The sequence below is a fragment of the Neolamprologus multifasciatus genome, chromosome 8 (genome assembly GCF_963576455.1).
Source record: "Neolamprologus multifasciatus chromosome 8, fNeoMul1.2, whole genome shotgun sequence".
In the NCBI taxonomy this organism is placed as follows: domain Eukaryota; kingdom Metazoa; phylum Chordata; class Actinopteri; order Cichliformes; family Cichlidae; genus Neolamprologus; species Neolamprologus multifasciatus.
Window position 1 is genome coordinate 16,441,474 of NC_140446.1, and position 25,414 is coordinate 16,466,887.

The following is a 25,414-nucleotide window of genomic DNA, read 5'->3' on the forward strand; positions in this document are numbered from 1 at the left end:
CTAAGCTAAAGTGTTGGAGGAAATGGCAGCAAATAAAAGGCAAGGCTTTAATGCTTTTGAATCCCAAACGGAGACAAAGCTAAAAAAAAAAAAAAAGAGGAGTAAAGCAAGTGAATGAGACATAAAGAACGCAAACACAGGGAATACAAGTATCCAGGAAGCCCTGGAAAGCACTAGAAACCACAAGAGAAACCGGGACTAGGAAAAACACAGTTATGTAGGAGAACTTGTCAAAGGACAAGGGGAAACCAAGATAAATACTAGAAGTGATGAAAGAGGAAACATTTGGGGAATTCAGCTATAACTAATACTACAAAATTAGACAAGGGAAGTGAAAGTAAATACAATGAACAAGAGACAAAGACTACCAAAAACCCCCCCCCCCCCAACTAGAATTAATTAAATGCAGCAACAAATACTCTAAGGCAAGACGCATAAATGAATTATTTTTAGACGGATTTTGTTTAGATCTTAAACTAGAAGATAACGTGAATCAGCAATCCCCATTTTTTAATTTAAAGTAGATCCATCTGAAATCAAAAGTCAGTAACTGAGTAAAGCCAATGTCTCAGCAAAATATGTGGCTTCAAGTCTGCGAACAGACTTGAAGCCAGTGATTCTAGTGATTCAAAATTGGTTTTCGAATATCATGTCCGGGACCCTCTGACCTAGAGAATTAGTCTAATTATTATCTATGTGTGTAAGCGTGTTTGCAGTTACCCCTCTGCAATTTAAGTCATTTCCTACAATATATCAGTCCAGACAGTCACGCCGAACGAAGCTTATGACCGTCAGAAGACTGAGTGCCAAATCTCATGAGCACATTTGCAATGTGTGTATGAAAATGATTATAATCACTTATTGTAGTAAAAGAAATCAAAAAGAAATCAAACATTTTCAATCCTAACATTTTCCCTCCTTTCACAAAAAGCATGTGTTTCATTCAACCTGCTGTCCCACAGTTTCCCCTCCAGTGTGATACTAAGCTTCTCATGAACACAGGCATTTTATCTTCTAAACGCGATTCAGTTTATTTAATCATTAACAGTTTATATTGATTTACCACCACCACATTTACCACCACAGCAGCGTGTCTTATAAAACAGACAGTGCTGTCAATACTGTAGCTCCTCCCATGAAAACGTTACCTGCCTTACCTTTCATCAGTCACCCTATGACTGTTGTATTTTGGATTAAACAACTCGTGTGACACAGAGCAGAAGTAATACCACAACTGCTGTATCAGACAAATTATTATTATTTTTTTCATGGAAGCAACACAATGGATTGGATAATTTGTGTTACACTATTTTCATCTGGTAAGACAAGTTTGTGCCTTCTGATTTTGTCTTTAGTTCTTTAATTATGAATGAGTACAACCTGTGGCAAAATGACTGTAAGTATACACAGCCACATTTTTCTATTTAAAAAATATTTCTTTTAGTATTAAAAACCCACAAATAAATTGACGGTAAAATATAAAGTGAAACCATATGACCTTGACATATTTTTGTGATGGCCCTTTCCTTATTTGCACTTTATCCTCTGTGAATCAAACTACCTGCTGAAATGTGTCATGAGTTCAATCAACTTCTGACTCTAAAAATAACTTTATAACTAAAATGTTTTGATCCTTTCTGTCGTAGAAATGCAGTGTGAAAATTTCACAAAGTAATACATTCTTAATTATTAACCCCACAAAACCTGTAGAACTGGATTTATGAACCCAAATGATTTAGTAGTTTATGCAGTCATTATATATGCCTCCTTGTTTTATGCAGGGCTACACAAAACTGGAAACTTTTTACCACCATGACACACCATATTCTTCCTTCCAACTATGTACCATGTACCATGTCTCCATGTATTGAAAATCTTTAAATACAAAACATTACAGTAATCTAAAGAGACAGTGGTGATAAGAGGAACTTGAGAGGGTGTCAGTATTATAAAATATCTATGTCTAAATATATCTAGTTTTTGCAAAACTATCAAATTAAGCTTTCATTATTGAACAGAAAAATATATTGATTGTTCATAGCATGACTCAAAAAAAGGAAATGTGATAAATGTAAGTTGTTTCATAAAAATAATTGGCACAAAAATTCAGGTCTAGCCTTATATAGAACAAGGGCTATGTAGTATTGTAACAATATCAGAGTTTCACTTTATGGCAACCATATAACAATACAATTTCCGTGCCTCTATACTGTTTTTATTATCTAAAGTGCACGCTACTGATTTAGATTTTCTTCTTTGGGGATGTACATTTGTGATCAAACTTACTTCCCTCAGAGACTTCATTTCCTTTACTTGCATGTGGGTGTGGTACATATTGATGAGTCTGACTGTTAGGGAGGACGAGAATGTGCACGCAAGCAGCAATCTCCATTCTATTTTATTTTTTTAGCACTGTAAGTAAGCACATGCATACAAAAAGGTTGTCTATTTTTATACTGTGGAATATACTGAAACTAATTGTAGAGTTAAGCATTGATTTTCATCCTTTAAAGCTTTAAATGTCTGTATTTTATATGTAAGATATAAGAAGCAAAAGATAGAATCTGGTTTAAATTTTAATCTTTAATATGTTTTTCAGCTTTATAAAATATCTGGTTTTAGAGCACTGTAGTGGTAATGACAGAATCACTGTAGCGCAGGGGTGTCAAACATAAGGCCAGAGAGCTAAAATATGCCTGGCAAAGACTCTAATAAGACCCACTGGATGGCTTTGGATCAAGTGAAAAAGGGCATAAATTTAATAAGACTTTTAAATATATTTTCATAGGTTTTACAGCATTTCCTCCTGATAAAGATAGAGAATTGTACCACACCAAAGTAAATAAGTAATAGATGAACAATGAAATGACAGAAAAGTTCCTGTTTTTCAGTATTTTCTCTAAATCTCTATTTTTTTATTACAATGGGTCCAATTAAAGAAAACAAAGAAAGGATTATTTATGTGAATTAACAAAAGGTTCTCTTGTATAATTACAGGACAGTCTGCAATGATCTAATACAACTTTGCTGTTTTACACATTGATTATCTAAAATTTAACCCCCATGGGTCATGCTGACAAAATGTTCTTCATTTACTACAGCAAAATTTCTTTATCATATATACAAACTGAGACATACTCTTTAAATTGCACTCTTTTTTTCTTATATTTAGCTATCTCAGGGAGTGTGTAGTTGTACTATGAGCTGTATGTGGTCCTAGTGTGAAGTGAATTTGACATCTCTGCTAGAGTGGTAGTCTAGACATAGTATGAAAATAAAACAGACTGCATATAATTTCCTAAATGTGATTACATTGAGAAAGGCTATAATTACATTATTAGATGACCTTAAGTAAGATTATTGATGTCATTCTTTCTTTTTCTTTTTTTCTTCTGCTTTTGTTTAAAAAACATTTCTCAGTGTTAAATGCTGCACTTTGTTTCAATATTGATCCTGTGGCTTGGAAGACCCTGAATAACTCTGCTGCTGGTTTTGGCTACCAGGTGGTTCAAAGACAATCAGAGTAAGTCAGGACATGCATTTTTATGTTGGATGTGGGTCTGCACCTGCGTGGTTAAGATTATTTTACAGATTTCGCATTTTTTGAACTGGCCTCTCTGTTATGCCTTACAGTAATAATTAAACAATACTTCTTAACAGAAAACATACAGTGTATTTAATAATAATAATAATAATAATAATAATAATAATACATTTTATTTCAAAAGTGCCTTTCAGAACACTCAAGGACACTGTGAAGAGCAAAGTAGTAAAAGCAGGCATAAAAGCAGGGAATATACACAATAATGAGAAACATAATAGAACGAACAGATTAAAAGTTAGCAAAGTGGAAAGGTTATGTGGAATAAGCTATTTTGAACAGGTGAGTTTTGAGTCTAGACTTAAAAAGAGAAAATGAGATGATATTTCTCATATCAGGAAGTAGTGAATTCCAAAGTTAAGGAGCATAGCAACTGAAGGGCCTGCCCTCCATAGTGACAAGACAGTGGGGATATGTCTGTGAAGGTTCTCAGTCATCCAGGTCATCGTAGTCTAAGGAGCTTGGAAAGAAAAGCTTCTAGACTTCTTTAAGTTGCTTGAAGACGTTTCACCTCTCATCCGAGAAGCTTCTTCCGGTCTTGTGTCAAATGGTGGAGAGTCCTGGATTTTAAGCCCTGTGGGAGTATCCCCTGAGAGGGACAATGGACCCCCTAATGATCCTCTACCTAATCATATGAACCAAGGTGTGAAAATGGGTGTAGGTCACAATCAGCCAAGGTTTCAGGTGAGCTCATTGTGAAACCTAGCCCCACCCTATCATGTGATTTCCTGAGGTCAGATGGCCCAGGATGTGAGTGGGCGTTCTCTGTCCAAAATGTGTAAAATGGCATCCTCGAAAGAGTGACCTTTGTCCTTTAAATGCAGATGGGCTGCCGAGTTTTGTCCCGTGAAGGTGGCTCTTCTATGTTGTGCCATGCGTTTATGAAGTGGCTGTTTGTTCTCTCCAATGTAGAGGTCTGAGCATTCCTCACTACACTGTACAGCATACACTACATTGTTGAGTTTGTGTTTAGGAGTTTTGTCTTGGGGATGAACCAGTTTCTGTGTGTTGCTGGGTCTGAAGTAAATTGCGATGTCGTGCTCGGAGAAAACTCTCCCGAGTTTTTCTGATACACCGGGTATATAGGGGATGACAATGTTGTTGCGTCTGTCTTTCTTATCCTACCTAGCTGGTGTCTGATCTTCTTTTCTGTGCATCTTTGCTGACTTGATGAAAGCCCATTTAGGATAGCCGCATGTTTTAAGAGCTTCCTTTACATGTGTGTGTTCCTTCTTTTTCCCTTCAAGCTTAGAGGGAACATGTTCTGCCCGGTGGTGTAGGGTCCTAATTACTCCAATTTTGTGTTCCAGAGGGTGGTGGGAGTCAAAGAGGAGGTACTGGTTTGTGTGTGTGGGCTTGTGTGTGGGGGTACTCTCCTTTTTAAAAGAGCCAAGAGCCTTTCTTTCCAATTCCTCCATGTAAAGGTTGGCTACAATGGGTGACACCGGGGAGCCCATGGCACAGCCATGTTTTTGTCTGTAGAAACCCTCATTGTATTTGAAATATGTGGTGGTAAGGCAGACACTGGGAAGGAACAGAGAGAGAAAGAGAAGAGGATCTGAGGCACCGAGATGGAATGGTGATCTGAACCAAATTAGAGAGATATGGAGGGGAGAGAAGATGAATAGTCTTGAATGTATACAGAAATATTTTAAAATTGATGCGATGTTTGACCAGAAGCCAATGAAGCTGCTTCAGGACAGGGGTGATGCGGTGAATAGAGGGAATCCTAGTGTTAATTCGGGCAGCAGAGTTCTGGACACGTTGAAGCTTATTGATGGATTTTTGAGCCAGACTGAAAAGAAGTGAATTACAGTAATTGATCCGAGAAGTAACAAGGCTATGAACAAGAATGGCAGTGGCATGTGGGGTGAGAAAAGGACAGAGATGATTAATGTTACGCAATTGGAAATATGCAGAGCAAGGGACATCATTGATGTGTGAGTTAAAGGATAAAGTACTGTCAAGGATGACACCCAAACTTTTCACAGAAGAAGAAACAGAGGTTATTGATAGTAATAGAGAAACTATTAGTTCTAGATAGTGTTGATTTAGAGCCTACAAGAAGAAGCTCTGGTTTGTTACTGTTGAGTTTAAGAAAATTGGAAGAAAACCATCAATTAAGTTCAGCTAAGCAGAAGGTGAGTGAGGATGGAGGAAGAGTAGAATCAGGTTTAGAAGACAAATAAAGCTGGGTGTCATCAGCATAACAGTAAAACTGGACATTATATTTACAAAAAATGTGTCTAAGCGGAAGAAGGTAAATAACGAAAGAGAAGGGGGCCCGAGGACAGATCCCTGGGGCACACCAGTAATCAGAGGAAAGGGCTCAGAAGTAAAGGATTTAAGTTAAATAAACTGAGTGTGATCAGACAAGTATGATTTAAACCAAGCTAGTGGAATATGGGAAAGACCAATGGAAACTAACCTGTTAAGGAGAATAGAGTGAGAAATAGTGTCAAAAGCTACACTCAGTTGAGGATAATAGGAATGAAGAGTAAACAGGAGTCAGCTGCCATAAGCAGATCGTTGATTATTTTTATAAGGGCTGTTTCTCTGCTGTTGCAAGGGCAAAAACCAGACTGGAACTGTTCATAGAGATTATTGTTATTTACCTTCAATTCACTGTCTGGACTTACGTCATTGACTGGATTTATTTCTTTAGTGTGCTCGTCAGTGCCCCAGTAGAACAATATTCACAAAATCGAAGGGGGAAAATTTATAGCTGCACCACCTCTTCCCAAAACTGCCAAAATATCCCGTTTGAAGGTAAGTAATCATTCATTATTGAATGTATTGACAAGATGTGATGGAACTCTAACAGCAAGTGTTTTGCCATCAAATAAATTATTGTGAGCTGCACAGAAACATGTGTAAATCAAATCATAATTAGATTAGTAAATATCTTAGTTTGTAACACTGAGCTTTCAACTAATAATATCTTGCTAAAATAAGCAAGGAAAAAGTCAATGGCATTAGTAATGTTAATGTTAAGATAATTCTTTAAGTGAAACTAAATTATATGATATTAAAGCGGCCTGGTTTACATCCTGGTTTGCAGTTGAGAGAAGTTCCAATGGGAAGTATTTCAGTCATGCTGCTTTGGAGTCATTGATTTAAGTCTTGTTTTCTTCCTTTCAATTGCCTTTTATGAGTATTTAAAAAAATATTGCTTGCTTTTAATACAGCACCAGATTTTGCAGTCAACATGTCGCTTGGTCTGACAATGAAAAGTGATCCCACAACACAAAACACTGTGGTGAGTTGGTGAACTGCAGACATTACCAGTGCATTGTCAAAATCTCTTGTTATTGTCACGTCCACTGTGGCAGACATGTGGAGGTGGATAATTAGGACCCAAGAGTGATACAGGGTGATACAAACAGATACGGCGAAGGTGAGCATGGAAACTAAGCAAAACCTAAACTGGGAAAACTAACTGAAACAAAGAGGAGTTGAAAGAGGAGTGAAAGAAGCCATCTATGTCCACTGTGAGCGACCATCTTTGAACAGAGGCGGTGGTTTACGACACCAACTCTCTGCCATCTATAATCCAGTTTTGAGATCCCTTCCCAGACGCCTTAACGCCCACTCACATCCTGGGCCATCTGACCTCAGGAATTTGCATGATAAGGTGGGGCCAGGTTTCACAATGAACTTACCCGAAACTCTGGCTGATTGGGACCCACACCCAGTTTCACACCTTGGCTCAGGCGATTAGAGGATCATCAGGGGGTCCTTTTGTCCCTCCGTGGGGGGATACTCCCACTAGGTTTATATCTGGGACTCTCCACCATTTGACCTTAGAACTGAAGAAGCTTCTCGGATGAGAGGTGAAACGTCTTCAAGCAACTTAAAGAAGTCCAGACGCTTTTCTTTGCAAGCTCCTTTGACTACGATGACCTGGATGACTGAGAACCTTCACAGACCTAACTGAAACAAACCAGAAACAGAGATCCAGGGAGACTTAGGGAAATACACAGATGAGCCAGCAACACACACAAGAAAACACAGGGCTTAAATACACACAGGGCAATCAGGGAATGGGAGACACGGCTGGGATTAATTGGACATAACGAGACAAGGGGAAGCGAAACTAGAAACACTGACAAGAGACACGGACCTTCAAAATAAAACAGGAAATACACCGACTGAACTCTACACACGCAAACTTAACACAGACTGGGGAGACAGAACATAGGAACGTGAAACATGGAACAGGAGAGTACAAAAGACACAAAACACTAGGGATAATCATAAAAAACAACCCAAAATAAACAAAACCACAGAATAATAATAATAATAATAAACTTAAACATAAACATGGAGTCCACAGACTCTGGACCATGACAGTTATAGTTAGAAAATGCATGAAGGCCATTCCATGACAACTTAGGCTACGTTCACACTGCAGGTCTTAATGCTCAATTCCGATTTTTTTGTTTGCTTGTTCACACTACAAATAAAATGCGACAGCAAACGCGCTCTAGTGTGAACCCTCAAAGTGGCCCGCATACGCAAAAGAAGACGTCACACACAACGCGCTCTGTTTAGACCCAGAGCAAACAATATTGTTTGACTGATGGCCCTTAACCCTCTCAGGCTCAAATTAAGTTTTTTGTTGCTAATGCACAACCAAGTCCTGCAGTGGTACTTCTGAGTAAAAAAAAACTTATAAAATATGTATGTGGGGTACTCAGGTTGTTAGTTTTTAACTGTTACAAATCGGCAACGCCTGCCTCAAGAGGGTTAATATAAAGACTTCGGACTTTACGTTTCCCAATTTTTGCTTTAAGTTATTTTGTTATTTACATAATATAAATGTAAATATGTAAATAACCTAATAATTATCCTTATTGCTGTTTGCTTCAAAGGATAGTTGCAGATTTCTGTCAGAATCTGCAGATTATACAGTTATAAATAACATGTTCACGTTTCTCCAACGTTGTCTTCCCAACAGTTTCACTGACACAGGTTTCACTGCTGGATGGCCAGGAAGCATTTGCGATGTCTTCTCCGGAGCTGATAATTGGCATCTGTCTTGTGTCAGTGACGTAAAAGACGGATTTAATGCGACTTGACCATTCAAACAGCAGTCGCTTTCTAAAACATTGGATATTTATCAGATTCAGTACCACATACGAAAGTGACCCAGATCGGATTTGAAAATATCGGATTTGTGCCGTTCACACTGTCATACCATGATCGGATATGGGTCAAAAAAATCGGATTTCATGTGCTTTCCCCTGCAGTGTGAACGTAGCCTTAGTGTGCCTTCCACCAACACCCCATAAAATCAGCTGATGTTTTGGGTACAATACGTTTGGCATATTTAATGAAGCCATTCAAAATTTTACCTTGTTTACTGAAAAACACTTAGAAACACTTAAGACATAGGACAGGTATATAGGACTGGGTCTGCTTATTTTAGTTCACTTGTTTAACATATTCAAGCTCTGTGAAAAACTAAATGTATTTTTTCAGTCCTGAAATGTTAATGCGGATATATTACATACATAAACAAGAAGTTTGGAAGACTGAAAAATGTTGAAAAAAAGTTATTTAAAAAGATGTAAGAATTATAAATTGCTTAAATTTTGAACCAACCCCAATACTTTAAGGACTTCTAGCTTGGAAATGTTTCATGGTAGAATTTAGTGTGGCTTCTTTAAATATGTTAAAGTTGTCAAAAAAAAAGAGCAAATTTCAGATTAATTTCAGGTATGTTTGATGTTATATCAAAGTAATCATTGTATGAAGGACAGGGAAGTAATCAGCCTACTGTATTAATGGAAAATTGACACTGTCTTCTCTCAGGTGTGTGGTCCAACCATCCCAAAGGACTGCAAAAGTATCACCATGTACAACGGTGTGTGCTTCCACATGGACCGTTCTAATACATTTGGACCTATACCTTCTTCTCTTCAAGGTAACAGTAAATAAAATTTGTGATGATATACCCATAATGCTTAGAGTCCTGGTGCCTCACTAATTAAAAAAATAAGCTTTTGGATTTTATACTTGAATGTAGAGTTCTAATGACTTATTTTGGTGCTTGTACAATCTCTAAATCTCACATCAACTGAAACTATATTGAGACTTCTGTTTATACATGTGAGCAAAAAATAAGGTTTAGTCAACAGAAGTGGAGTAAATTAAAAAAAAAAAGGGATTGATGCCAGGTTTTGTGTATGACTTGTATGATTTGGTGGTCTAAGATTACAGATGAGACCAAACCTCAAGATCTAAGCTTGGATGGATAGATGCATCCAAAACTGCCATACCACAAAATAACCAATAGGAAGTTGTTACCTAAAAAACCCCAAAAAAACAATAAAATTGTTTTAAGTTGTCAATTTACTCCTATTGGTAAGTAGGTTTTAACCTTAGGCTAAAATCCCACACACTGACACAAACCCCTATCCTAGTTAGGACACAGGCTCTCTTTTAGTGTGCTGATTGTGGCCAGAGGTAGATTCTTTTTACATGAACGTCTAAAATTAGTTTTAGATCAAACTAATTTAATCTTTTATTCTTAATGTTTTGTCTGTCAAATCAGATTACATTTAGTATTTACTACGTAAATGAACTCAAAGGGCCATTAACGAGAAGTTTATTTCAGCATGTGGTACTGTGTGGTACTGTTAACTTTAACCCTTTGAAATTAAATTCATTTTGAAATTAATCTCTTTGATAGCATGCCCGCCGCAAGTAGACATTGCTTTTCTGTTGGATGGTTCAGGCAGCGTATCTAATACAGACTTTCAAACAATGAAGACATTTGTGAAAGCGCTAATTCAGTCATTTCTCTCAAATGATGCACAGGTGAGGCCCTGCAGTCACTCTGTAATTTAAATCATGGCACATAAAATTGTTTTATCTTTATTTCTATTTATCTTCATAAAGCATGACAATTTCTTTTTCTTTTCTTTTTTTGCAGTTTTCTGTTTCCCAGTTCTCCACAGACCCTCAAATTCATTTTTATTTTAAGAAATTTACCTCATCTGGACCATGGATTGAAATAGATGGAATCAGTCAGCTGAGGAGATTGACTTACACAGCTAAGGCCATCAGACATGTTGTGTCAGTGATGCAATAATATTACTAAAGCACTACAGTGAACTTATTGTCTAGACTTCCTGTCCAGATTATTTTTTTCTGGTGCATCTCACCACACTAAGTACTATGTGTTTGAAAGCCTGTAAAAAGACAGACTTGGGTTTTGAAGAATTATTTCCCACAGATTTGATGAGATGAGCATAACCAAGGCTAAATTCAAATACTTGCATTAGCTGGATTTGCAAAGTGCAAAAATATCTGCAATACTAAAAGATAATACAAAAATGATGCATATCGAGACAATAATAACACATGCAATTTAGTCATGACCATAAGATGCACTTTGAAAAGTTTTTTTTGTGTTAAAAATAGATTTTTTTTTCACTTGGCAGGAACAATGTTTTCACACCACAGACAGGTTCCAGACCAAATGTAAAGAAGGTCTTGATAGTAATTACTGATGGACAATCCCATGATCGTTCTGATCTGGGAGGTGCAGCACAGCTGGCAGAGAGTAAAAACATTATTCGATTTGCTATTGGGGTAAGTACTTCCATTATTATTATTAGTATTTTTATTACTCACGGTGTGTTTCAGTCAACTATCAGACAAAACTCACAAGATATAACACTATATACACAACTATAACAGTAGATGATGGAGTACACAGGAGGGAAGAAAATTCACAAATTGACTTGTTGTAACTGTGGTATCATATTACAGTACCACACTCAAATTCAGTGAGCTCTTTAGAACGACCCATTCTTTCATAAATGTTTGTAAAGAAGGCCTACACTGGTAGTTTGTTTATTTATATCTGTGACAATGGGATGCAAAAAACACCTGAAGGCTAAGACTAACGTAGTGAAATCAAAGCCCATTTCACTGACCACATAAACTTAAAATAGAATTTCTTAAATTAATGAAAAGGCAGAATTTTTGATGGGAACATAAACTGTTCATAATGAAATTTATGTGAAAGATATTTTGCAGAATTACGTAACTGTTATCATGAATGTGGGTCATATTCAGTGAGTGCACAATACCTGTCTATAAACTGGGTGAAAGTCCGCAAAGTTATGGACCATAATCTGTACTGGGCCAATCCTGCTGCATAGTATAACAACTCAAACATATATTTTATAACACTAGGTGGGGAGTGCATTTACGAACTATGGAGCAAAACAAGAACTGGACACCATTGCATCGTCTCCCTCAGTCAAATACGTGTTTCAAGTGCAGAACTTCAATGCACTTGAATTAATAAGACAGAGTCTGCAGGACAAAATCTTCTCCATCGAAGGTACAAAGATAAATGTATTGTTATAGCTTTTTTACAATTAAAGTGACATACATGGTATTACTTTTCATTTAGTTTTGACCAATCAATCTCATTTCAATCTCTCTTTTGTAATCAAGAGAATTAAAATAATTTGGAGCTGCTACTTAACTTAGAATAATTTAAAAAACAAAAAACAAACTTCTTTTAAAGTGAAATTTGTTGTAGTGTGTCTTTTACCTTCTCATTTATTTTTCTGTTACAGGATCTCAAACCAGTGGAGAGTCATTGAAAATGGAAATGTCTCAAGAGGGATTCAGTGCAGTTTATGTGCCTGAGGTAATTAAAACCCACCTGAAACTCACTAGACAGTCTAGTCATATAAAGAGAGATTCACACATTTATAATAACCCAAAAGCAAGCAGACAGTTATCCAGTTAAACATACTCCAGGTTTGAAATGTAAAATCAATTGTATATAAAATTTATTTTCTGTCTGCACTGTAGGGAATTCAGATGTCTATTGTTGGTGCAAACCAGTGGAAAGGAGGCTACGTGCAATACACAACAGGAGGCCAGAAGGTGAAAACATATGAGGATGTGTCTTTGGAGCCTGACAGTTATCTTGGTAAGAATATTACAGCTTTAACAGTCTAACTCATACACATGTAATCATGTATTACACAGCTCTGCTGTAATTCTTTCACACAAACACACTAATGTGTTTGCAAAATCGACACATTTTAAAAGGAGGAATAAGGAATCTTCCCCTTTTTGAATACCTAACCTCTAGGTTACTCCATGGCAACTGCTAAAACCCGAAGTGGCTCACTAACAATTGTTGGTGCTCCAAGATATAAACACAGAGGAGTTGTGGTTGCTGTTAACAGACAAAGCTTTGAAAACCAAAAGATCGAGCCCTTTTCATCACAGGTATGAATTAACAGCAAGACAGATCTGAATGGAATTGTAAACTATATATGAATTATTTTCTTAAATAAAACCTGTTGTTTTTGTTTCCTAAACATAAATCCTTTCATTACGAATTTGTTCCTTTCACAGTATCAGACTGGTGAATATTTCGGGGCAGAGGTGTGTACCATGGACATAAATAATGATGACATCACTGATCTAATCTTCATATCAGCTCCAATGTACACGGAGCCTGATAGAGAGGGAAGAGTTTATGTTTGCAGACTAACTGGTTTGGTAAATCACAATTTTATGTACTGCAATTAAATGAATCAGTTTATTTTTCAATTTTCTTAATAACCATAAAATATTCACTCTCCTGCTTTTAGTTTGTGGAGTGTAATTTTGATGATCCATTAGTACTAAGAGGACATGCAGCTGTCAAAGGAAGGTTTGGCTCTTCTCTTGCTGTACTGCCTGATCTAAACTCAGATGGATTCAGGGATTTGGCAGTTGGAGCACCTTTGGAGAATAATGGTGAAGGCAGCATCTACATATTCCACAGTGAAGGAGGACGAATCAGCCCTACTTACTCACAGGTACACAACATCAAAGAACTCACGAGGATATATTAACACAGTTATCATTTAAGGCCCATATCTATACAATGAAGTTTGATTAATTAAAATATTTCACGTACACAGAGAATTACTGGCTCTGAGGTCGAGTCAGGACTGAAGTTCTTTGGAGTGACAATCAGTCAGTCGTCTTTTGACCAGAGTGGCGATAAACTACCTGACTTAGCGGTGGGTTCAAAGGGCACGGTTGTCTTACTGAGGTACGTCCAAGATACTCCAGTCATGTGTTATTATTGTCTGTGGTATGTCTACCAACTTTGTCAATGTCAAATGAATGCGCCAACTGTCAAACGTTTAGGTCTGTTTGAAGACCTGTTCATTGGTTTTATATAATATAATAATGAATCATAAATCATCATCAATGATAAAATGATTCATGAAAAGTCATTTTTGATCTTTAATGGAATACATATGCAGGATAAAACAGGCATCTATATTTTTCTCCCAGAAGTCACGTTATATGACTTAAAGTTTATCATGTCAAAAGCCTTTCTGATCATGAGATAAAATTTTGTCCTTGCGACATGATGGAACCCAGGAAAATGGCAAAACATGACATACATGCAGAAGTTGCAGTAAGCTGCAGTAACAGCAGAGGGAGCTATTTTATTTCAATCTGATGTGAACATTATCACAGGAAAGCGTTTTAGCAGACATTATTAACACATTTACATGTTTATACATATTAGACACCTAGCTTAAACTTTTTTGATAATTAAGGACCTTGAAATGTTCTTTATACGTTTTGTGTTCACTATTGATTTGTCTTTACATATGTTATCTCCCTGTGCTGGTAATACAACTTTTGCATGCATAAATGCAACTGCATGCATGTCCACTTCATGTTTTGCAGAAGCGTGAAATAAAAATGGTGGTCTGGTGTCTATTACACGTTTTGCCATGATATTGGGTTGCATAGTGAGAAGTGCTCTGGTGTTTAAAGGTGGAATAAATGTGGTTGGTTAAGCACCTGGAAAAACAGCTTCTGTGGGTTTTATTTTGAGACTCAAGTCTCAAAATAAAATGCGTAATTTATAACAGTAGCCTTGTTGTTCTAAAAAATGATTTCCAAGCGGAAATGGAAATGACTACATTACCCAGAAAGCTGCTGCACTAATTGAAAAACCAAATGTTGTTCATATGTGTTTTTCCTTTTTTCCAGATCAAGACCTATTGTAATGGTTGAAGTTGAGGTGTCATTCAGCCCAAACCAAATCCCTACTCAGACTGTAAGCTGCTCAAAACCACTGCAGAACACAGCTACAGTCTGCTTTACCATGAGCAGAGTGTCTACAGTTGATCGAGGTTCTTTATTCTCCTCACTTTTTCAAAATCAAAATGGCACTGCCCATCCATTTTCATTTTTTAGTGTATGTACATTTGTAACATTTTAAACTGATTTATTCCAGCTCAAGCTAGAATTAATTATACTTTTACACTCGATGCCACTCGCAAACCTCCAAACAACCGAGCTTACATCAGTGGGAAACAACGAGAGGAGTCTCGATCGGTCATTGTTGACTTAAGTACACCAAACTGTTCAACTGTAAACTTCTTTATTGAGGTAAAACAACATCAGAGAAAAACTAATATAACCAATAATCAAGTTCAATTTGGTGAACAGAAAATTTTGATTTCCATTTTGCTTTTAAGAGTCTTCCAACACGGAACCTAAATCTAACACTGCTGTCTTTTTGCAGGCCTGCCCAGACGATGCTCTCAATCAACTTTCCAATGAGCTCAAATACACATTTGACGGTTTTCCTTCCAACACAAATCTCAGACCAAGTCTTGCTCAGCAGGCTCAAACAACAATAATTTATCCTGTAAATACCTTTAAAAATGTACTAGCTGGACATGAACTGAAGAACACAGCGTTAGTTTTGACCTTATTTTTCTGAATTAACTTTTTGTTGCCATAAAATTGACTAACACTACTTCTACTGAAGAATTCTTGGGTGTGAAAAGGACTTTGCTGTTTTCCAAAAGCATATCAAGAATATTCAATTTGTTCAGATTAACAAAAATGTAAAAGTACAGTTAGATGGCAGAACAAACAGATTATTCGTTGGATTCACCTATGTTTCATTTATTATGTAAATAATGTGTAATATACATACTTTTCACATCATGCTGTGTTCCATAGTTAGGGTTTGAGATCAACTGCGGCACTGACAACAAATGTGTTGATGATCTAAAAGTGGACTTCAACTTCACCAGGTTATTATATTATATTATATTATATTATATTATATTATATTATATTATATTATATTATATTATATTATATTATATTATATTATATTATATTATATTATATTATATTTTTTGTCGAGAACTTTACAATTCACCAAGAAAGCATCATGGTCCATTATTCTTTACACAGAGACATGGTTCAAATACTCAAGAAGCTGTTTTTTTGACAATTATTCAAGAAACACGAAACAAAAGAGCCATCAATCCACTTGCACAAAGTTAATCAACAGCATATCAGCTCACCAGTGGGCAAATGGGCTCCTAGATGAAAAGAGTATCAAAAAATTGCCAATTCACACATATCTCTTCTCTACACACCTTCACACTAATCTGCAGGTTAAACCAGGGTTGCATAAAAAAAAACACAGCGCAAATGCCCCCACCAAAGGCACCCAGACACCTCCACTTCAGGCCCTCAGGTTCTTAATAAAACAAAATACAAAAGTCATTCATATTTCAAAAAGTTACACATACATAAGTGTCATACATTAAAAGGGCTCAAAGATTTGACCAAAACACAAAATATAATAAAACAGCATCAGCATTGAAGCACAGCATATATGTTACATACTACATATTTTGAATTCTAACATAGTATGTTAGAATTCAACACAAACACGTGCTATATTTAGCTTATGGAAAGTTCACCAACACAGTGCAATCTGTTTTCCTCTCCCTTTATTCTCATCCTCCTTAATACTCTGACAGATCCTCAGAGGTTAAAGTGGGCATTGATGAGCTTTTGAATGTCACAGTCACAGTGGAGAACAGAGGAGAAAACTCCTACAACAGCCGTGTTATTCTCACGTACCCAGCTGGACTCTCCTACAGGAAGTTCACCATTCAGCAGGTAAGGTATCAGGATCAAGTCTGTATCAGTTCATTACTGATCTGCTGCTCTTCCAATACATCAGAAGTCATTTTATTTACTAATAAAGGGAAGAATTGAGTGCAAATCCTTGGACAGTGAAGATGGTTTATCCCGAGGAAGGACAGACTGCACTATTGACAAGCCAATTTTCAAGAGCAAAACTGAGGTTTGTTTTTTTGATGCAATTTTCTCTTCTCACTTCTGCACAGTTTAGTAAAAAGATGTGAGGGAATCAAGATTTCTCTCCTTTATTTCAATTAAGGCTTTCTTCATTGTCTCCTATGGGATTGACACCAACAGTCAACTTGCGAGAAAGATCTTTGTCACTGCAAATGCCACCAGGTACTGTTCATTTAGTCATTTAGGTACTCCTTGTTTAATAACCCCACAGATACAGTACAACCATTTCACTTCTCTCTTTCAGTGGAAATCAAGAGAACACTACTACAAGTGAAATCTACGAAATGAAAGAGATTGCTGTGAAATACAGCATTTTCATGACATTTGAAAAGTACGTGTGTTTGTATTTGTAACAAAGGAAATTATTTGCAAGCCAACATTCTTTTGTCTTACACATTATTTATATAATGTTTAAAATCTTTCTAGCACCCTCAGCTACAGCAATTTTACTTTTGGGATAAATAATTTGCAGAAACCGGTTCGACAATCAGTCAAGGTAAAATGTAATAAAATATAATAAATATGACTGTGTGAATTAGACCTAACCATAATAGTGTTTGACTGCTTTTTCTTTACTCCCCATGTTTTAGGTAACAAATGATATCAGAGCACTTAATTTCGCTGTGGTGATCAAAGTTCCAGTGAAGCTTGGTGAAAAAGAGATTTGGGTGAATTTGAGCAGCCTACAGGTAATAGAAAAGATACAAAAATGGGTCACAATTAGCTGTGGGATGGGTGAATTTGCTAAAATTAGGAAATAAGTGTATTTCAGATTGCAGACTGTCAGAGAGGAAATGATGAAGCACCAAATGTCACAGATTTTGTTTCAAAGATACAAAAGGAAAAAGTGGTGGTAAGTATGCCTCTGCACTTTTGCTACCTACCTGTTAAAACTGAACCATGGTACAGATTCAAAACATAACATTGTACTGAATCACAGATTTGTTTCATTCAGTCTTCTTTAAATTACCCGCAGGACTGCTCTGTAGCCATGTGCAGAGTGTTCAAGTGCAACACATTCATGGGAAGACTGCAGAGTAGGACATATGAAATATCTGGCAATCTCAGTTCAGGATGGATAGAGCAGGTAATTAAATGGTAGTTTTTATAAATGATTTATACATATTTGAATTATAGGTGGTCCTATGTACTTGAATATGATAACAATTTTTCCCTTAAATTGAACAATATTTTTAATTCAGCCTCATCCTAGACTATTTTTTTTTCATAGATTGGAATTCAATCTGCTAAATTCCTCTTGACCAGTACAGCCACTGTGGAGTATGACAAAGAACAATACATCTACTTTTCAACAGGGTCTTACAACAATCCTCCTGTTCGCAAGGTGATTTAGCATTACTTTCTTTTGTTTGAGATGTACAAGAGCTTAAATGTCATCCACATTGTGTCTCTTCATCTCTCAGATTGTAGCAGAAGTAGAAGTTTACCCTAAGCCAGATTTCACTAAAGCCATCATTGGAGGATGCCTGGGAGGGTTGGCTATTCTGGCTTTACTCACTGCTGGCCTGTATAAGGTGAAAGACTCTTCTTACACTTTTTCAATTCATTACTTTAAGATTTTTAGAGATCATGACCAGTTAAACAAAGGTCAAAGGTTTTTATAGTCACTCATATAGTTATTTTCATTCATTTTGTTTGCAACTGTAATACACAATTTCTGCCTTTTTATGTTTCTTCCTTGGACTTCTAGGCTGGGTTTTTCAAGAGCAAATACAAACAGATGATGGAAGACAGTACAGAAGATGGTCCAGGGAATGATGCAAGTGCACTCACAGCAGAATAAGAAAATCACATTTGTAGTTGTACATTTACTCTATATGAAAAATTTAAGGCCCAGTGTGTGTAGCAATGTCCATACTACCACATTTGATTCATTCAACAAAAGATAGCTTGCTGTGTTTGAAATCACTCCTTTGCTTGCTCATTTACTATTATCTAATATAGAGGCTCCTAGCTGTGTCCTTCCACTACCTTCAGGAGCAGAAAACTGCTGAAATTAAATCATCCGAGCAGAAAAATACAACTGTCAATCAATGCCTTAAACTTTAGACACCCGAGGACAAAGGAGACAAAAAGTCTGCATTCTCAAATAAATTAGATGAGATTAAATTTAGTCTGTGAAAGTCCTGTGATGGATTATGGTTGGAAGTGTCTTTTCAGGGTGACTTTTTCGTTGGTGAAGAATTTTACTCTCTAATCTGATCAACAATAAAAGATGTTTTGTCAGCTTTGTGTTGTGAATTTTTTACTAATCATCAGTGTCTATCCTGTGCAGCATGTAAACACAACTATGCGTCCTTTTTTCATTCTTATTTGACTTATTATCTCACTTTTAACAGAAAGATAACATCAGCATATTCTTGCATAATTTATGTATTGGCAAAAGGACCATCATTTTACAAAACAATGCTATAGATGTTATATATCATGTTTCGGCTGTGTGGCAGGCAGGGATTGGACCCAAGCGCAAACTCACGGGGACACGGGGGATCAATTCAATGGAACAAAAAAACCAAAAAAACCCCACTGGCGTACAGTTCACCAATAACTCAGGGGGCCGACCGTGCGGGCGGCAACGGGGAAAAAGTTGTGGGGGCCGACCGTGCGGGCGGCAACAGGGAAACAGTTCTGGAGGCCGACCTCGACGGCGCTAACGTCCAGCTGGTGGCCTGGAAAGTGGCCGGCGATTCCGAGGTGCAGAACGTGGCTTGGGCGGCGGCGTGGCAGCCGCAGGACCAGGCGAGGCTGATGCAGAAGCTGAGGCTGATGCAGAAGCTGAAGCTGGACCAGGCAACGCTGAAGCTGAAGCTGGACCAGGCAACGCTGAAGCTGGACCAGGCGACGGCGAAGCTGAAGCTGGACCAGGCGACAGCGAAGCTGAAGCCGAACCAGGTGACGGCGTAGGCGCTGCAGGCCACGGCGTAGCAGCCCCAGGTGGTGGCTGGACGGGCTCCTCGGGCCCCCCAGCTGACGTGGCATGACCAGTAGGGCCAGAGACCATTGGCTGAACAGAAGGCTGAGCAGGTGGTGGAACAAATGACTGAGTTGAACACTGGGGAGATGGCTGAGCTGCACAGTGGGCCAAGGGGTGAGCTAACAGTAACACAGGAAATTGAACTATGGACTGGGCTGCCAACAGAGCTAATGGCTGTATCTCAATTCAGGGTCTGCAGCCTTAAAGGCCGCATTTTAAAGCCGATTACGTCACAGCGACGCGACGAAGGCTGTCCCAATTTGAAGGCTGCTCGAAATGCGGCCCTCAAATGCGTCCTTCATTTCCCTGAATTTTAAGGATGTGGCGGTGTAGACTTCGTGGCCCAACATATCCCAGAATGCATAGCGCGGCGGTGGGTGTGGATAATTGTGCCAGAAAAAACGGCGGATTAGGGGCGCCCGAAGAGTAAACTTTAATTAAGTACTGAATATTATGTCACTTATGTGCAAATGTTTAATAACAAAGATCATTAAAACATTACTGTTGGAAACATGTCGGCAAAGTTATGTGACGATAGTGACGTTTGTACTAACTTGGTTTTAAAGCCTTTACTTTAAAATATACGCCGTTCAATAGCTGACCTTAATCTTACAGAGAATGATCAAAGCTCATGTAGAAACAAACAGCCCTTGTGGACCGTTAAGGCTGCGTACTTTAAGGCTGCAGACCTTGAATTGGGATACAGGCAATGACTGAGCTATAGACTGAAATGCATGCAGTAGGGATGGTGGTGATGATGGTTGTGGACTTAATTCTCCTGAGCCTCTGGAACACATGGAGGACTGCTGGGCGGGCTTGCCTGAGCCTTCAGCAGAAACAAGAACGGGTGCAGGCACCTGCCGGACACTAGCCGCTCCCACCCGAGGAGTAGGTACGGGTGCGGAGACAGGCTGTATCCTGGCTGACCTCACCCTGGGGACCGGCATGGGTGCAGGGGTGGACTGGTTCACAGCCCCCCTCACCCTGGAAGCCGGGACAGGCACCGGCAACGGCTGGGCAGCTGCCGTTCTCACCCGAGGCGCTGGTACGGGTGCAGAAACTGACAGAGCCTCAGCCGGCCTGGAAACCAGAGCAGGGACCAACTGGGCCCCAGCCTCCCACACCCGAGGAACTGATACGGGTGCAGGGGTACGCTGGGCCCGAGCTTCCCTGGGAGCAGGAACACAAGTAGGCAAAGGAGCGGGCTCAGAAAAAACAGTCTTAGAATGGGCAGGCTCAGGGTTTAAATGTACCGGGTCAGCAAAAACAGACTTATCAAAAATGAATTTTGCACTTTTTCCACCACGCTTTACAGTCTTTGTTTTAGTAGAGTAGGGTTTGAAGTGTTTGACTTGTCCTTAATTAATCCCCCCTCGTGGGAGCTGAATGAAAATAATTTTCCCAGTCATTGTCATCATCCATAAGGGAAGTTCCCCATGGATCAGAGGTGAGTTTATTGTTCTTCTCAGTTATGGCTTCAGGTGGAATGTGTGAAAGGCAGTCATTATGACTCACCACCGAGAGTTGCTCAGCAGGTGAAAAGTGACGGTGGCGTGAGCGTCGCTTCCTCTGAGGTGAGGAATCTGACGGGGTGTACAGCTGAGCCTCTGACGTGCAGGACGGCAATGCAGAGGCTGGCGCATGAGCATCAGAAGAAAAACTGAGCACTCCCACCTGAAGCGGCCGAGGCTTGGGTGCGAGCGGGGCAACAGGTGGAGGCTTTTGGCAACTTTGGGGACCTCCAAAAGCCAGCCGAGTTCCTCGGAAAATCCGCCCGTAGTCAGAAGTGCACCACAGCCTCCAGCGGAGCTCCTCCTCCAGCTGGGTAAAGGCAGCATCCTGATGCTCACGCAGCTGGGAGCGGTTTTCTGGGTCCGTGTAATGGTCGCGTTCTACTGTCATGTTTCGGCTGTGTGGCAGGCAGGGATTGGACCCAAACGCAAACTCACGGGGACACGGGGGACAAACTCGAAAAGCACAGCTTTATTGCTGGAAAAACAGTAGGCAAGATTCAGAGACAATACTAACACAGTACAGAGGAAACAGGAGGAACATGAGGGTAGAACTAAACCTAAGAGCTAGAAATCCCAACCCAGAAGGACAAGAAATCTAGAAAAGCAAAACAGGACCCAATAAACAATAATATATAATGAAAACCCCAGGACCGTGACAATAGAAGTAAAAGACTTTACAGCTTTAAATATCCACACCATCTGTGTCAGTAACAAAATAAATGCCAAAAATTAGATTGTGCTACTTTTTGCTTAAATGTAACATTTTAACCTAATATCAAAAAATATCATGCACATGTATTTTTTAAAAAAGAAATGTTTGCTAGAATATCAAACTAGCTGTACTCAAAGAAAGGTGTGGTTCAGCAATTGCAATCTTACATTGAGAAACAATATGCTAAAAATATTTGACCTGCACATTTGACCTGGGCATCACAAGTCTTAGCAGCCAGGTTAAACTGATGCATCTTCAACGAATTTGCCAATATTTTCAGTTGATAAACAAACTTATTATTGTTCAAATGCCCTCTAAAGTCTGGAGTGGGTTTTCACGTGGAGATATTATGTAGCTGCTGGGTTTAAGGAAAAACAAGCACAGCTTTAAATATCCACACCATCTGTGTCAGTAACAAAATAAATGTCAAAAATGAGATTGTGCTTCTTTTGGCTTAAATGTAACATTTTAACCTAATATCAAAACATTTTATGCACATGTATTTAAAAAAAATGTTTGCTAGAATATCAAACTAGCTGTACTCAAAGAAAGGTGTGGTTCAGCAATTGCAATCTTACATTGAGAAATAATACCATTGGGTGGTTTTACGGAGGGAGGTGCTTTTGCTGTAATGTGTGTTGCAAGTGTTTGTCAATAAAATGGCTACGAGGAAGCTGCTCTTTCAAGGATTTGGGTTTGGAGTCAGGTGAGGAGCTCCAAGAAGAAGTAGACAGCACAGGGGAAATATAAGAAAATTAGATATATTAAATGTTATATGCTATAGGGTAGATGTACTAAACGGGCAAATAATTGTGATGCTTCAATCGTAGGCAGAGGCAGTTAGAGGGTGATCTGCTAACAGATCACCCTCTAACTGCCCTATGATTTATATAATAATAAGTTCTGCCAAGACAGGTTTAAGATGTCGATGAAGAAATTAAATAACCAATCTGTTTACCAAGTGTTAATATTGATTTGCACATTACCACCACAGTACTGTTTTATAAAAACAGATAGATAATATGTGGCAGGAAACAGGCCGGCAACCTCATTGATTAAAGGTTTTGCTCTTAAAATTACAGTTTCGTAAAAGTAAATTTGCCAATATTTTCAGTTGATAAACAAACTTATTATTGTTCAAATGCCCTCTAATAGCTCTAAAGTCTGGAGTGGGTTTCCAGGTGGAGATATTACATAGCAGCTGGGTTTAAGGAAAAATGAGCACAGCTTTAAATATCCACACCATCTGTGTCAGTAACAAAATAAATGTCAAAAATGAGATTGTGCTGCTTTTTGCTTAAATGTAACATTTTAACCTAATATCAAAACATTTTATGCACATGTATTTAAAAAAAAATGTTTGCTAGAATATCAAACTAGCTGTACTCAAAGAAAGGTGTGGTTCAGCAATTGCAATCTTACATTGAGAAATAATATGCTAAAAATATTTGACCTGGCCATCACAAGTCTTAGCAGCCAGGTTAGACTGATACATCTTACAAGACTAGAAAAAAGAAGCAAGAAAGGTCTCGATGTGTAAGAGGGTAGTGGCCCCTCTAACCTCTGTGCTCTTTCTCAACTTGTATTACAAAACACAGATCCAGTGACAAGTCTTGTATTATATATCTTTATTCTTAAAGCATCAGAGCCTGGAATATCATCCTAAAGAATGAAATTACAATTTTCCAAATTCTTGAGTATTTAGAAATTTTTGAAATCTAGACAGTATTAAATTAATCACCTTTTAAAACATGCAGCATATTATCTACTACTAGAGGTAGGAAATAAAGAAATACAGACAATTCATTTCTGTACTTAAGTAGAATTTACAGGTATTTCTACTTGAGTATTTATTTTTCTGACAACTTTTGACTTTCACCCCCAGCGTTTTTAAACAAATATCTGTACTTTCTACTCCTTACATCAAAACAGGCTCGTTACTTTAGGTTTGATACATTTGAGGAGAGTTATTATTTCACGTCACTGTAAGCCTTGACACATCAAACCGATTTGAGCCTAAACAGGAACAAATGAAAGGTCAGAGTTAAGCTGGGCATACACTGTTCGATTTTTTCAGTTGCGTTAGTCAGCTCTTGCTCAAACTGTACGATTGAATTGCAGGGGTTAGAAGTTTGTTGGTCATGATGCAGGGTCTCACACTATACAGCCCAATGCTCTGATGTGACCTGAGTGCTCACACTGCGTCTATAACATGAAGTGATAATATGAAGTTTATAACACAAAATCTGTCTCTTGCTCTCCTTCTCTGTCTTCCACTCACACAGACACAAACACCACCACCATCAACTTTGAAAAACATTGACCAGGCAGCTGCAATTGAGCAGCAATGTCCATCTCTTTTCACGGTTGTTGCGGCCGTGATAATTTTGTGAGGCCACATCGAAAAGGCTCGGATGAACTTGCCAATGTTCTACAAGTTGTGCCTCCATCGCTTGTGTCCACATCACACGCTGCACTGCCGTGCTACTCCGTCTGTTTCACTTCCATTCTGTGTTTGTGTGTGCGCAGTCTGAGAGGTTGCGTTGATATCCTCACGAGGGGCAACAGGATTTCAAACAGGTTTGATTTTCTTGCGACCATACGGTTGATGATCGGGAGCTGGTCGTGAGGTGTTAATCGCTTCTCATTACCCCATGCTACAAGATGCACAACACATGATTAAGGCAAGACTTGGGCCGATAGTGTATAATATAAAGACAGCATAAACGGTGTTAGTGTAGAGGATGAAAACCAACCAGGACAACTCATAAAACATCTGCTGACATCTTGTTGAGTTCTTGTTGAATTCAGGTCAGAGCCTGATCACAGCTGGGACACTGAAAAAATCTACTGACCCTCTCAACTGAAATTATTGTGAAATATAATTCCTTTATTAGAATTAAAATTTAGACTCAAATAAAGTTTCTGTTCTATCACATTAATGCAGTAGAAGGTTCGGTTAGCAATATTTCAATAAAAAGAGGTGGTAGAAATGTTCTTCAAGGAGCTACTTTTACTTTTCTACTTTGAGTGCATTTCAGAGCCAGTACTTTTTCACTTTTATTTAAGTCTGGACTATTTTTAACTAGTATCTGTACTTCTATTTAAGCAAGGAACGTCGGTACTTTTGCCACCTTTGTCTACTACATTATATATAGTAGACATTTATATTATATATAAATGTCTACTATATAGTAGAATAGTGCAAAATAATATATTTTGCATATTATAGTGCAAAGTATTATATTTTGCACTATTCTACAGTATATTATTGTATACTTGTATTCTATTGTGCATATTGTATATCTTATTACTCTGTTCCTCTGTCTCTCTTGCTGCATTGAACATGTGTATGACAAAAGAATTTCCCTCGGGAGTTCTTCTGATCTTATCTTATC

General features: G+C 38.2%; 1 protein-coding gene across 2 annotated transcripts; it reads left to right on the forward strand.

Moving 5' to 3' along the window:
• The first annotated feature begins 1,159 nt into the window (after positions 1-1,159).
• LOC146512787 (integrin alpha-X-like) lies at positions 1,160-19,566 on the forward strand. Of its 2 annotated transcripts, XM_085170797.1 has the most exons (30): positions 1,160-1,319; positions 3,421-3,523; positions 6,267-6,370; positions 6,790-6,860; positions 9,419-9,530; positions 10,299-10,426; positions 10,542-10,684; positions 11,053-11,203; positions 11,813-11,963; positions 12,205-12,278; positions 12,446-12,566; positions 12,732-12,871; positions 13,001-13,147; positions 13,240-13,449; positions 13,555-13,688; positions 14,651-14,793; positions 14,898-15,052; positions 15,189-15,314; positions 15,635-15,708; positions 16,453-16,594; positions 16,683-16,781; positions 16,878-16,957; positions 17,040-17,126; positions 17,222-17,291; positions 17,386-17,484; positions 17,568-17,648; positions 17,772-17,882; positions 18,027-18,140; positions 18,220-18,330; positions 18,507-19,566. In XM_085170797.1, exons 1-30 carry the CDS (start codon positions 1,283-1,285, stop codon positions 18,597-18,599), a joined length of 3,411 nt encoding a protein of 1,136 aa, XP_085026923.1. In that variant the 5' UTR covers positions 1,160-1,282; the 3' UTR covers positions 18,600-19,566. The 2 variants fall into 2 exon arrangements, with proteins under 2 accessions (XP_085026923.1, XP_085026924.1); XM_085170798.1 differs by lacking the exons at positions 1,160-1,319; positions 6,267-6,370; positions 6,790-6,860 and having other exon boundaries at positions 3,441-3,523; positions 18,507-19,129.
• The last annotated feature ends 5,848 nt before the right edge of the window (positions 19,567-25,414 follow it).

What these genes read in the sequence shown, in the direction of transcription:
- LOC146512787 (XM_085170797.1), top strand. Translation starts at nt 1,283, where the DNA reads ATGGATTGGATAATTTGTGTTACACTATTTTCATCTG. An exon ending in TCGAGCCCTTTTCATCACAG is followed by an intron (nt 12,872 to 13,000) that starts GTATGAATTAAC and finishes TTCCTTTCACAG; the next exon opens with TATCAGACTGGTGAATATTT. An exon ending in GTTCAGGATGGATAGAGCAG is followed by an intron (nt 17,883 to 18,026) that starts GTAATTAAATGG and finishes TTTTTTTCATAG; the next exon opens with ATTGGAATTCAATCTGCTAA.